The following is a 14,326-nucleotide window of genomic DNA, read 5'->3' as shown; positions in this document are numbered from 1 at the left end:
TTGGCAGATCAAATTATCAGAAGATGCAAAAGCAAAAACTGCATTTTCAACCATTGGAGGCCATTACCAATTCACAGTAATGCCTTTTGGATTGAAAAATGCACCTGGCACTTTTCAAAGGTTGGTGAATACAGTCCTGCAAGGGCTGGAAGCTTTTAGTGCAGCATATCTAGATGATATAGCTGTCTTTAGCTCCAGCTGGTATGATCACCTGGTCCACCTATGGGAAGTTTTGGAGGCCCTGCAAAAGGTAGACCTCACTATCAAGGCTTCAAAGTGCCAGATAGGGCAGGGAAATGTGGTTTATCTGGGACACCTGGTAGGTGGAGAACAGATTGCACCACTTCAGGGGAAAATCCAAACTATTATAGATTGGGTTCCCCCTACTACTCAGACTCAGGTGAGAACCTTTTTAGGCCTCATTGGGTACTATAGGAGGTTCATAAAGAACTATGGCTCCATTGCAGCCCCTCTTAATGACCTCACATCCAAAAAGATGCCTAAAAAGGTATTATGGACAGCAAACTGTCAGAAAGCTTTTGAGGAGCTGAAGCAGGCCATGTCCTCTGCACCTGTCCTGAAAAGCCCCTGTTATTCCAAGAAATTAATTGTCCAAACTGATGCATCTGAATTAGGGGTAGGGGCAGTCTTATCACAACTTAATTCTGAGGGCCAGGATCAACCTGTTGCTTTTATCAGCAGGAGGTTGACCCCTAGAGAAAAGCGTTGGTCTGCCATAGAGAGGGAGGCCTTTGCTGTGGTCTGGGAACTGAAGAGGTTGAGGCCATACCTGTTTGGCACTCACTTCATTGTTCAGACAGACCACAAACCTCTACTTTGGATAAAACAAATGAAAGGTGAAAACCCTAAATTGTTGAGGTGGTCCATATCCCTACAGGGAATGGACTATACAGTGGAACATAGACCTGGGAGTACCCACTCCAATGCAGATGGACTCTCAAGATATTTCCACTTAGACAATGAAGACTCATCAGGTCATGGCTAGTCTTATTGTCCTTCGTTTGGGGGGGGGGGGTTGTGTAGGAAAGTACCATCTTGCCTGGCATGTTACCCCCATATTTCACTGTATATGTGTTGTTTTAGTTGTATGTGTCACTGGGACCCTGCCAGCCAGGGCCCCAGTGCTCATAAGTGTGCCCTGTATGTGTTACCTGTGTTATGACTAACTGTCTCACTGAGGCTCTGCTATCCAGAACCTCAGTGGTTATGCTCTCTCATTTCTTTCCAAATTGTCACTAACAGGCTAGTGACCAATTTCACCAATTGAACACCCTTATAATTCCCTAGTATATGGTACTGAGGTACCCAGGGTATTGGGGTTCCAGGAGATCCCTATGGGCTGCAGCATTTCTTTTGCCACCCATAGGGAGCTCTGACAATTCTTACACAGGCCTGCCACTGCAGCCTGAGTGAAATAACGTCCACGTTATTTCACTGCCATTTACCACTGCACTTAAGTAACTTATAAGTCACCTATATGTCTAACCTTTACCTGGTAAAGGTTGGGTGCTAAGTTACTTAGTGTGTGGGCACCCTGGCACTAGCCAAGGTGCCCCCACATAGTTCAGGGCAAATTCCCCGGACTTTGTGAGTGCGGGGACACCATTACACGCGTGCACTACATATAGGTCACTACCTATATGTAGCTTCACAATGGTAACTCCGAATATGGCCATGTAACATATCTATGATCATGGAATTGCCCCCTCTATGCCATCCTGGCATTGTTGGCACAATCCCATGATCCCATGGGTCTCTAGCACAGACCCGGGTACTGCCAAACTGCCTATCCCGGGGTTTCACTGCAGCTGCTGCTGCTCCCAACCCCTCAGACAGGTTTCTGCCCTCCTGGGGTCCAGCCAGGCTCGGCCCAGGATGGCAGAAAAAGGACTTCCTCAGAGAGAGTGTGTTACACCCTCTCCCTTTGGAAAAAGGTGTTAAGGCAGGGGAGGAGTAGCCTCCCCCAGCCTCTGGAAATGCTTTCATGGGCACAGATGGTGCCCATTTCTGCATAAGCCAGTCTACACCGGTTCAGGGACCCCTCAGCCCTGCTCTGGCGTGAAACTGGACAAAGGAAAGGGGAGTGACCACTCCTCTGACCTGCACCTCCCCTGGGAGGTGCCCAGAGCTACTCCAGTGTGCTCCAGACCACTGCCATCTTGGAAACAGAGGTGCTGCTGGCACACTGGACTGCTCTGAGTGGCCAGGGCCAGCAGGTGACATCAGAGACGCTCTGGGGAATTCCTTAGATAACGAATGCAAGAGCTCATCAGAGTTCCTCTGCATCTCTCTCTTCACCTTCTGCCAAGGAATCGACTGCTGACCGCGCTGGAAGCCTGCAAAACTGCAACAAATTAGCAAAGACGACTACTGCGACACTGTAGCGCTGATCCTGCCGCCTTCTCGACTGTTTTCCTGGTGGTGCATGCTGTGGGGGTAGTCTGCCTCCTCTCTGCACTAGAAGCTCTGAAGAAATCTCCCGTGGGTCGACGGAATCTTCCCCCTGCAAACGCAGGCACCAAAGAACTGCATCACCGGTCCTCTGGGTCTCCTCTCAGCATGATGAGCGAGGTCCCTTGAATCCAGCAACTCTGTCCAAGTGACTCCCACAGTCCAGTGACTCTTCAGTCCAAGTTTAGTGGAGGTAAGTCCTTGCCTCCCCACGCCAGACTGCATTGCTTGGAACCGCGTGTTTTGCAGCTACTCCGGCTCCTGTGCACTTTCCGAGGGAATCCTTTGTGCACAGCCAAGCCTGGGTCCACGGCACTCTAACCTGCATCGTACGACCTCCTGAGTTGTCCTCCGGCGGCGTGGGACTCCTTTGTGCAACTTCGGGTGAGCACTGTTTCACTCCACTTCGTAGTGCCTGCTCCGGCACTTCTGCGGGAGCTGCCTGCTTCTGATAGGACTCTTTGTCTTGCTGGGCGCCCCCTCTGTCCCCTGACGCAATTGGCGACATCCTGGTCCCTCCTGGGCCACAGCAGCATCCAAAAACCCCAACTGCAAACTTTGCAGCTAGCAAGGCTTGTTTACAGTCTTTCCGCAGGAAAACACTTCTGCACAACTCTCCACAGCGTGGGACATCTATTCTCCAAAGGAGAAATTTCTAGCCCTTGTCGTTCTTGCAGAATCCTCAGCTTCTACTGTCCAGTAGCAGCTTCTTTGCACCCACAGCTGGCATTTCCTGGGCATCTGCCCACTCTCGACTTGATCGTGACTTTTGGACTTGGTCCCCTTGTTCCACTGGTACCCTCGTCTGGAAATCCATCGTTGTAGCATTGCTGGTTTTGGTCTTTCCTGCAGAATTCCCCTATCACGACTTCTGTGCTCTTTGGGGAACTTTAGTGCACTCACTTTTCAGGGTCTTGCGGTGGGCTATTTTTCTAACCCTCACTGTTTTCTTACAGTCCCAGCGACCCTCTACAAGTTCACATAGATTTGGGGTCCATTCGTGGTTCGCATTCCACTTTTGGAGTATATGGTTTGTGTTGCCCCTATCCCTATGTGTCCCCATTGCATCCTATTGTAACTATACATTGTTTGCACTGTTTTCTATTGCTATACTGCATATTTTTGGTATTGTGTACATATATCTTGTGTATATATGCTATCCTCATACTGAGGGTGCTCACTGAGATACTTATGGCATATTGTCATAAAAATAAAGTACCTTTATTTTTAGTATATCTGTGTATTGTGTTTTCTTATGATATTGTGCATATGACACTAGTGGTACTGTAGGAGCTTCACTCGTCTCCTAGTTCAGCCTAAGCTGCTCTGCTAAGCTACCATTATCTATCAGCCTAAGCTGCTAGACACCCTATACACTAATAAGGGATACCTGGGCCTGGTGCAAGGTGTAAGAATTGTCAGAGCTCCCTATGGGTGGCAAAAGAAATGCTGCAGCCCATAGGGATCTCCTGAAACCCCAATACCCTGGGTACCTCAGTACCATATACTAGGGAATTATAAGGGTGTTTCAGTATGCCAATGTAAATTGTTGAAATTGGTCACTAGCCTGTTAGTGACAATTTGTACAGAGAGAGCATAACCACTGAGGTTCTGGTTAGCAGAGCCTCAGTGAGACAGTTAGACATCACACAGAGGACACATACATATAGGTCACAAACTTATGAGCACTGGGGTCCTGGCTAGCAGGGTCCCAGTGACACATACCAAACATACTGAAAACATAGGGTTTTCACTATGAGCACTGGGCCCTGGCTAGCAGGATCCCAGTGAGACAGTGAAAACACCCTGACATACACTCACAAACAGGCCAAAAGTGGGGGTAACAAGGCTAGAAAGAGGCTATTTTCTCACAACGTTCATTCCCCCAACACTAATCAGATTGCTTTTTGATATCCTTACCCATTGCACTTTTCCAGGACCCACATACTCCCAACATATGGGATGGTGACTTCAATTGCATCCTGGACACGGACCGAGACCACTTTATCCCTCCATTGAATGGTCCCCCTTATATCAAGACTTCACAGTACTCCTGAGACTGAATGGCTCACAGACGAACATACGATTTGTGGCACTTGTGCCATGCAAACGTAAATGAATTCTCATGTTATTCCCCGGTTCATGATGTTCACACCAGTCTGGCTCTTTGCCTGTATGGTGAACCACTGTGCATGCAGATCACTGGGACAGAGTACTTGGCGCGTAGAATCTCTGACCACTGTTCACTGCTGATGATGCTACGCTGGGAGAGGATGCGTTCTAATATACCAAACTTGAGGCTTAAGACTGAGGCACTTTTAGATCCTCCCCTTCAAGGAGGCCTTATCCACACATTTTACTGAATACTTTGACCTCAAAAAGGGCACCACCCCTTCCCGGGTGCTGGAGTGTGATGCACAGAAGGTGGTCATGCAGGATCTCTGTATGGCCACTGCATGGGGGTTCCATTGAGCCCTGTGAGGTGAGATACTAGACTTGAAGCGGGAGCTGCGACTCCCTGAGACTGAGGTGGCCCAGCAGACTGCTATGGTGGAATGGCTTCAATAGCTACAAAAAGTTCACAGAGAACTGGAGATGCAACAGGGGAGACTTGACTGTAACACCGACTCGCCCTCCTTCATGTCGAGGACGATCACTCTGGCAGGTTCCTAGCATGGCTGGTGAATGGGGACCAGCAGCGTTCGCCGATAGGAGCCATTAAGATGGGGATGACACAGTAGTCAATACACAGGTGGCCATCAACACTGCTTTTATGGAGTTCTATTGATCCTTATATGAGGCTGTGGAAACTCCACCCACTGACCGGATGCAGAGATTTCAGTGGGGTCTTACACTACCCCTACTGAGTCTGCTCCAATGAGGGGAACTAGATGAACCTCCACAACCTGAGGAAATATGAGCAGTGATCGCTCAAATAGCCCTCAAGAAGAATGACCTTCCAATCGAGTATTATGTCACCTTCAGTGCACACCTTTTCTAGAATCTCCTAGAAGTGTTTAACCAGGCCATGGTGGTAAAACAGCTTCTGGATTCAATCTGTGGAGCACTAATTGTGATCAGTCCCAAACTAGGCCACGAACCCCTTTGCCCCTATCGACCACTGTCTCTTCTAAACTAAGATTATAAGTGTTAGACATGGGATCCTGCACATGATTTCCCCTGTCTTTTTGCCTCTGCCTCTTGTGTTTTTGACCCTATGCTGGATTTCGGTTTTGCTGGTTTTGGTAATTTGGGCACTTTACCACCGCTGATCAGTGCTAAAGTGCAAGTGCTCTCTTTGTAAATTGTGATTATGATTGGTTATCCATGATTGGAATATTTGATTCACTAATACGTGCTTAGTATTGTGCTACTTGTGTACCCAGGCCCAGTAAATCAAATGCTGCTAGTGGGTCTGCAGCACTGATTGTAACACCCACATGAGTAGCCCTGTAAACATGATTCCGACCTGTCACTGAAGTGTCTCTGTGTGCAGTTTTAAACTGCCATGTTCACTTGGCAAGTGCATCCACTTGCCAGGCACAAACCTTCCCTTTTAGTACATGTAAGGCACCCCTAAGGAATGCCCAAGGTAGCCCTATGGGCAGAGTGCCGTGTATTTGAAAGGTAGGGTATGTACTGGTGTGTTTTACATGTACTGATAGTGAAATACTGACAAATTCATTTTTCACTATTGCAAGGCCTATCTCTCCTGTAGAATAACATGGGGATTGCCTTAAAATATCCTGTAAGTGTAATTTCCCATTGGGAGCAGATAGAGATGTGGAGTTTGGGTTCTCTGGACTCACAATTTAAAATGCATCTTTTGGTAAAGTTGTTTTTTAGATTGTAAGTTTGAAAATACTACTTTTAGAAGGTGGGCATTTTCTTGCCTATCGATTCGGTGCCTCTGTCTGGCTGCTGAATAGATGTCTGGGTCAGATTGACAGGTGGGGTGTTTGTGAATTCAATGTAGACAGTCACACAAAGGGAGTTGAGGTGTGTCCTGCATATCCTGATGGGTCTTCCTGGCCTAGAGTGGTGGGAGGAGTTGACACCTGCACTTGAATAGGGCTGTGCCTGTCCTCACACAATACAGTCTCCTACCCCCTAGATTGTTGCTGGGACCAGGACAGGAAGAGACAGGGTCTCCTGCACTACAAAGACTTTCCTCTGAAATTTGCCTACTTCAAAGGCAGAAATGAGTATACGAAATTGGACCACTGACCCCACAATTTTAGAACACTTCTGGACAATGCAGAGACTCTGCCAAGGAGAAGAGTTGTGAGAAGGAGTACTGCCCCCTTGCTGTGTGGGCTTTGCTGGGTTGGCCTGCAGTTGCTGCTTCTGCTTTGAAGAGGACAAAGACTGGTCTTTGATGTGCATCCTACTTGTGAAGTTTCTCCAAAGGCTTGGACTGAGCTTGCCTCTTGCTAAGAAGTCTCAGGGACATCAAGGACTTCACCTGCCAGCCTCTGGGTTCTCTTGCTGAATACCCTGACTCGCCAGACGCTGCCCACTCCAGTTCTTGGGCCTCGGGAGTGAAAGCTTGCCTAAAAACAAGAAAAAACAGGCACATCTATTCCAGACGACTCCAGAACCGGCGTCACTGATGACTCCGCACCACAGGTCGGCGCCACTGGCCCAAAGCCACTGCAGTGCCTCTGAAGTCCCGCAACATTGTAAGTCCAGACTGACGTGCCACTGATACCTGACTCCACCATGGCGCCTGCGGGCCTGTGGTGTGGCTGCGACCCTGTGAAGTTGCCTCATCACATCTTGACCCGCTGGACTCATTGACCCCCCCAGATCGTAAGGAACTGATGCCTCGTCACCGATGCCACGTCACCTCCCATGCAACTGTAAGGAACCGTTGCCTCAGCTACCTGCCGCGCAGTAAGGAACCAACGCCTCCCCTTCCCCGTAGCAGTAAGGAACCAACGCTGCACTGGCTCCAGCAACACCACACATCCAGGACTCAGTGAAAAGTCTTTGTTTCATCGTTTTCAAAGGTACTGTATCTGGGGCCCGTACAACTCTGTGACCGGTGCTGCAATGGCGTAGGACTGCTGGGAAAGACTGATGTCAAAGATGGTAACAATAAACATTAAAAAACATCAAACGTAAACCAAAGCCTACGAAATGCTTCTAATAGCTCCAATAGAAAAAAATAAGAAAAAGAAAATAAAAGGCACCCACATCCTTTAGAGACCGTGTACTGAATGGTGAGAAAACAGAAAGTAAAACATCACCTCGCACTTTAACCAAAACATATACCCTGTGACCACAACTCTCGTGATTTCAAAGAAAAGAGCTATCACTAATTTAGGAAACAATCTCTAGACATTCTTACCTCTAAACACAAGTATTACTCAAATACAGTCCCATATCCAATGCCCAGATGGGCAACTCTTAATGGAGGGAATCTAATAGTGTTAAAACACAATTGGCCATAGAGCCTTATCAAAAGAAGTACAATACAGGCCAGATACATAGACCTACCCTTGCTAATGTCCAAATGGAGGTGAGGGTCCTTACAATCTACATGGCTAATCCACAGACACTGCTAAAGTCAGATAGTGCACCAAATTCGCTGATATACACGTCAGGAGAAATTATCCAAATCCTGCAGTCAACAGATCAGGACAAAGATTAAAAGTAAGACCAACTGCATGACGTAATGCCCCCATATGTGCATGCACGTAGCGATCCCAACCTCAAAAATACAGACTTAGACTGCTACAGGCTTGGACTTCAATATCTTCCCCAATTGAAGGCAAACTTCCAGGAGAGCATGATATTATACCGGAAAACTGGCTAAGGAAAATAGAGGCCAAAAACAACATTTCTATGTGATCAGAACTTTACGTTCATGAGTAAAATGAGTCACACTCAATTGGAATTTTTACATATAGTGATCAAACATCAGGACCAGTGTCTCATGGTGTCCTTATACACCAAACTGACAGCTAGGAATATGCTTCTCCACTTTGACAGCTACCGTCACGGTGCCAGAAGAGAGGCATTCCATTCAGCCAGTTTCTCAGGCTGCGTCGGAACTTCACCAATACTAGGGACCTTTTCCCGATGCTCCCACCAGAACCAGGAGCTGCCCAAACTTCTCCAGCTAGCACAGTGTGCCCACTGATGACCGACCAACCTGCAAAAGAAGAACTTGGTAAACCCACTGGGTAATTTTATATGTATTTTTAAAGGTCATCCACCATTGATTCCCATGGTGTGTAATTACGAACCAAAGACTATTTTTATTAAACTTTAAAAATTCATATCTCAAAAAGCACTTAGCCAATTTTGATGATCTTGGTTTTAAAAATGATATAAAAATCTGAACTCTTTTTATAAATTGGTCTCGAGTTATTCCTTTGAGTGTGTGAGTTGCAAGATTGATGCTGTGAGTACACTTCTCCAAGATTGGCCTAATTGCTCGACCAAGCTACCTTAAAAATTAGAACATTAGGTGATCTAGTTTTTACTCTTGTAACCAACGTGTGGTTGCCTGGACTCCCTGCACAGTGTGCTTAGCCTTGTACACTACATTGAGAGTCAGTCTCCTTCAAAAGGCAATATAGATATATATATAACAAATAAAGTGCTGGTGTTTGTCAATAAGTGTAGGTGCTGAGCTCTGGCAAACACTGGCACAAAATAAAAACTGAAGCTGGGAAGCTGCCAACTACCACCAGTGCTGAACGGCACAGTCCCACAGAGGCACTGTACCGTTCAACCCAAAGGGGTCAGCACAGGAGGTCTCACTACTCATTGGTCTATGAGGTTCCTGATTCTCTGTTTATTTGAGTCACCATATCCTGCATCAGCTCACCAGTGTCCAATGTTTAGGTTTTACCCCCAGCAGCCCTCAGACTGTCTCTTGGGTGCACCGCCACTTGGAGCTCCGCATCTTTGCAGCAGTAGGGCATAAGCAGAGGGCATGAAGCCTACTGTAATTTACAGAGATTTTATTTGGAGTCACCCTTAGGTTTTCGTGCACCTCCCCATGATTGTTTCTAGTTTTTTAATTATTTACTTTAGGGTTTTATTAAGTGCTCAAGCTACTAATTATCCACTCAGAGTGGTGGAGGAAGAGGAGGCTCTGTTGGAAAAGATGTCTGAGCTTGTGTTGTTGACTGTGAAAATCAGGTTGAGGTCTTGGAGGTCATGGTATACTAAGGCATGGCGATTAGCCCATTAAGTTAGTGCACTAGTGTTTCAGAATACGTGATTTTCTCAATCTCCTTCCGAGGCAACTTGGGGTTATAGGTACAAGGTTGTGCAATGACCATTTGTTAATTTTTCACTTGCTATCTATTGCTTTCTATCGCTATAGGTATGTCACCTGACCTTTGTGTTCCCTCACATTTGTTCTGTTTTTCCTCATGCATTCCCTTTCGGTCCTTACCTTTAGCCCTTGGTGTGCTCAAGGGTACTAGGTTGCTGCTACACCAGTCTCTTTCTGTGCAAGTCCCAAACCCTTCTTTTCCTGGCTTCCTACCTGAATATAAGAATTGTTTCTTGGTCTTCCTTAGAGATCGTAAGTGCTTCCTTGGAGAGAGGACCGGTAAGCAAAATGATTGTGTGCTTACTATAACAGTAGAACTTTGAACACCAACATATTGAATGTATGTTGCTCGAGGAGTAACGGATTCCCATACAAAAGCCTAAAGTTACCAGTTAATCACTAGTTCCCAGTGGTTCAAACCTTCAAACCTCTATAATCAATGCCATTGCTCTCTCTCTTACGGTTCCCCATTTTCCTATCCCCGTCCACAGTGTTCAATTGTATATTAGTATCACTCACAACAGATTCAACCTGCATTCCAACATTGGCACTTTTTTTTCCAATGAGACAATGCATTTTGTCATGCTTGAGGTTATTAAAACATATGGATTTTTTTATTTAGATTACATATCCTTTTCAAATGCTAATTCTCTCATAGTAACAAACCACCATTCACTTACTGTTAAGCAGCTGCATACAAGGTACATCAGCAGTTCTTAACCTTTTCACTTCTGTGGACCACCACTGACTCATTAATGGAATTTGTGGGTCCCCTCTGAGTCAAAGCCAGGGGCCACCAGTTCAAGCAATATCTAACATTTGAATCTCAAAACAATATACAAAAATAAGGAAACAAATATACATTAAACAAACATTGAAATATGTATTTAATTCACAAATATTGACATTTTTTAATTTTAATGGGAAGGTTGGAGCTTTTTTTTAAATTTGTTTTTTAATTCTTAAAGATGCAGGGATATGATAAACTCCAACATATCACTTCGTCTTTTTATCTCCTAATGCATGTGGTCTTTTTATTGGTACTTCAATTGAGGCCATCCATACATTATATAATATTCTGTTTGCTGTACTTGCACTACCCTAACAATTCAAGCTAAGAATGCTAACTTAGTCTTTAGTTTCCAATTTCAAATTCTTTCTCATTTACAGGCTGTTTAAAGTTTTTCAGTTTTGCTTCTCTTTTTATATATAGTTTATTAATCTTAATGTTTAATCTTCAAAATAGTCACAGACCCCCTGAGTAGATGTCACAAACCGATAAAAGTTTTAGAACTCCTGAGGCAGATCATGTAAACACCATCACCAATGTGTAATTCTAGAAAACATTTGAGTCAAAAAGGGAAACTTTTGTGTTTTGTGGAGGTTCAGTGAGCAATGAGGTAACGTTTTAGTTGTGTTATCCTGGGAAACTCAATATGGGTTTTTGAAAATCCTAGTAAAATAACTCTCTATTCTTATTTCATAATATTATCTTCTAATTGTGACTTTGTGAAATGCTCAACGTTATGAAGTTGAGTTGACATTATTTAATGCAGGGACTCTAAGTACAAGATGTCTACTAGAAGTTCTTCAAGCTGCTAATTAGTACTGGAGTCTTTCCGTCTTTATTCTGTCACAACATTAAGGTCCAGACAATTTTAAATCTCACATTTATGTAGGACTTTGAAGCTGACAGAATAATGTCATAAAACCAAGGGTGGGGGGTCTGAAGGCACATTATTGTACTAGTGTAAAACAAATCTTTCTACAGCCATCCATTCCCACACGTAGATTTCACAGTGATGTATAGTAGTGGCTTGTTCTAGATAAATGCTTTAAATATGTTGCCTGAATTAAATGTTTTCTTTTTTTCTAGGGAACAAATTGCTCCCCTAGTTTATAATATATTCTCAATTTTTTTCTATTCAGCTAGAGTTTTAATGATTAAGGCACAATATCCACAGGCAAGGAACCTGTCTGTGTATTTTTAGATGTCTTCTTATTTTGAGATCTCATATTTAATAGGATAATAAACACTCCCATTTTGCATGAGTACAAAACATTTATGATTACCATTAATACATTCATCCTACTTCAACAGAATTACCAGTCTTCAATAATTAGTAGCTATTTCTGCCTCTCTGGGGGGGGGGTTAAACAATTTCATAGTGTCCACATACCTTTTAAAAACATAACAAATCCATTCTGTTTATCAGGAAAGTAATCTGGATTAGATACATAGATTAAATGCCTCAACAGTAATCCACGCTGTTAATGTCAAATGCGGAGGCTTTTTCAGAGATTCAGACTTGGTTCTTACCATCATGTCCTTCATGAGTTTTCCTCCTGCTTTCTGACCAGCAAAGGTTTGTTCATAAGGCAACACCACATCACAAAAGATCCTTATCATATGTGGAGTCCCCCCGGACTCCATACTGTTTCCTGTTATCTTCAACCTTTACATGGGGCCACTTAGTGCTCCACCCACAAATAACAGCATTAAAATTTACCAATATGCTGATGATACACACCTATACTTGAAAGCCTTATCTGATTCAGAAATCCAGGTCCAGATTTACACAAAAAATCATGCAACACAGCACATCAAGTATAATTGCTGTGCTGCATCAATGGCAGAAAGCAGAACATCACCATATCTACTAGATGTGAGGCTGTTCAGCCATCTTCCTGCGCTGGCACATTATTGGCCGTCATGAGCCAATGTAGACACCCTTGTGCTATAGTGCAAAGGTGTCTGTGTTATGGTATGCAGAGTTTTTGTACAGGAACATGTCCCTTCCATTACAAAAAACTGTCCTTTAAGGCAACATTAGATGTGTGCTGTTAAATGTAGCACGTGTGCAAAGAGGAAAACAAGGATACTCTCCTCATTATGCCTGCCTCATGGAGGAGCAGGATTTTGGCAGAAATTCCTGTCTACAATTCTTTGTAGATAGGGATTTGCATCCCAACCCATAGGTGGTTGCATGGTAAGGCCCATGTGCCACCCTTGGAACACCACCTTGGCACAAAGTAAAGCAAGACAGCACACAGTGCAGCCTTTCCATTACTTTTGGCTACAATCCAATGTAAATTGCAATTTGTGTTGGATTGCAAATACCACCACTATACTTTACATCAGGTTTGTAGTAATAATGTAGTAAGAATCAAACGCAAAGTGTTTGTAAATCTGGGTCCCAGTGCCTCAAACACTGCTTGCCTCCATAAACAAATTAAGGGATGTGAAGTAGTGCTGTAGAACATGGGCTAACGCTCCTCTGATATTGAACTTTACACAAACTATAAAGCCCAGTTCCATGGGATCAATCTAAGAACCTTCCCTTTGACCTAAGGAGAAAATATTTTTTTTTGCTTTAAAGAACTCTCGCCTACCAGGGCTCCCCTTTGGTGGCATGCTTCAGAATAGAGTTCCTTCCTGTTCCAACACAAAGAATACATTTTTTGGAAAATGAATAGGGGAGTGAGTGGGTGTAGGGTTACTCTTTAAAAATACTTGCCTGGTAGCCCTAATTTTTTAATCTGGGCACATGATTTAAAATGAGAAAACAGAATGCCTGTTAAATAAGATTTACTACAAACCTGGCTCAAAGACATGAACCTTGACAGTTTAGAACCCCACCTTTCACTGAATGCCATGTCATTTGGATTCACCCCAGACACCAACCTGACCCTCACAGATCACACACAAAAAACAGAAATTACCTCGTACAAGCACTCTCTTCTGAAGAATGTCAAACTGCTCCTTCTAGAAAGTGACTTTAGAACTGCAGTTCAAGACCATGTACTCTTGCATCTGGATAGTTGTAATGCCCTTTTCCACAGTCTCCCAGAGCCCACACTGGCACACCCTAGGGGCATCTCACTCACTGCAGCATGACTCATCATTCATCATATCACACCCTTCCTGATAGGACTCCACCGGCATCCCTTGCTGACCCACATCATCTTCAAAGCCAGTTGCACCACTTAAAAACCTATCACAACCAGCACCTTTCCTTATCTTGCCAGCAAGCTCATCATCTCGGGACACCATCAGACTGCAGACTAAGAAGTGTAAAAAGGAAAAGAAAAAAAAACAAGACAGAAGGCTCTCCTCTTACTTGTTGATTTTGTGCTTGATTTTAACCATGTACAGTGCTTCCCTGCCTTTTAGTTAGGTTTGTGCTACAGAAATACCAAATACATACACTGATACATCATCCACCAATGTTTGAGTAGAAATATTAGTAACACATACAGCATCATTAATTAATTATTCAACTAAATAATCCAACAACCATCAAACTTCATAAGTGCACACAAATTTGTCATAATTTTCATTCATTCTTGTGCTCCATTGCTCAGATGTACCTGACACACTCCATTTCCTCCTTTGTAGTCACCTCCACATAGAATTGTCTTCTGACCCTCCTCTGCAGAGCTTGATAGGCCAAAAAGACAATTGCACCTCTTTCTTCCAATCAATTGTAGCTCCACGCTCTGCAAGGTCCAATGATAGTGAGGTCTCGCTGGTAGGAAAGGACAGACAAAGGAACA

At 44.3% G+C, this 14,326-nt stretch overlaps 1 protein-coding gene across 1 annotated transcript in view; it reads right to left on the bottom strand.

Moving 5' to 3' along the window:
- The window catches only part of LOC138246906 (serine protease 33-like), a 1,038,083-nt gene that overhangs the window by 307,597 nt on the left and 716,160 nt on the right, over positions 1-14,326 (bottom strand). The window contains exon 6 of the mRNA XM_069201652.1: positions 14,141-14,298. Coding sequence (XP_069057753.1) covers positions 14,141-14,298 — 158 coding nt within the window. The remainder of the gene's footprint in view (positions 1-14,140; positions 14,299-14,326) is intronic.

Source organism: Pleurodeles waltl, chromosome 7, assembly GCF_031143425.1.
Source record: "Pleurodeles waltl isolate 20211129_DDA chromosome 7, aPleWal1.hap1.20221129, whole genome shotgun sequence".
NCBI lineage: Eukaryota > Metazoa > Chordata > Amphibia > Caudata > Salamandridae > Pleurodeles > Pleurodeles waltl.
Note: the sequence above shows the minus strand (reverse complement) of the source record. Positions and strands in the feature narration are given on the sequence as shown.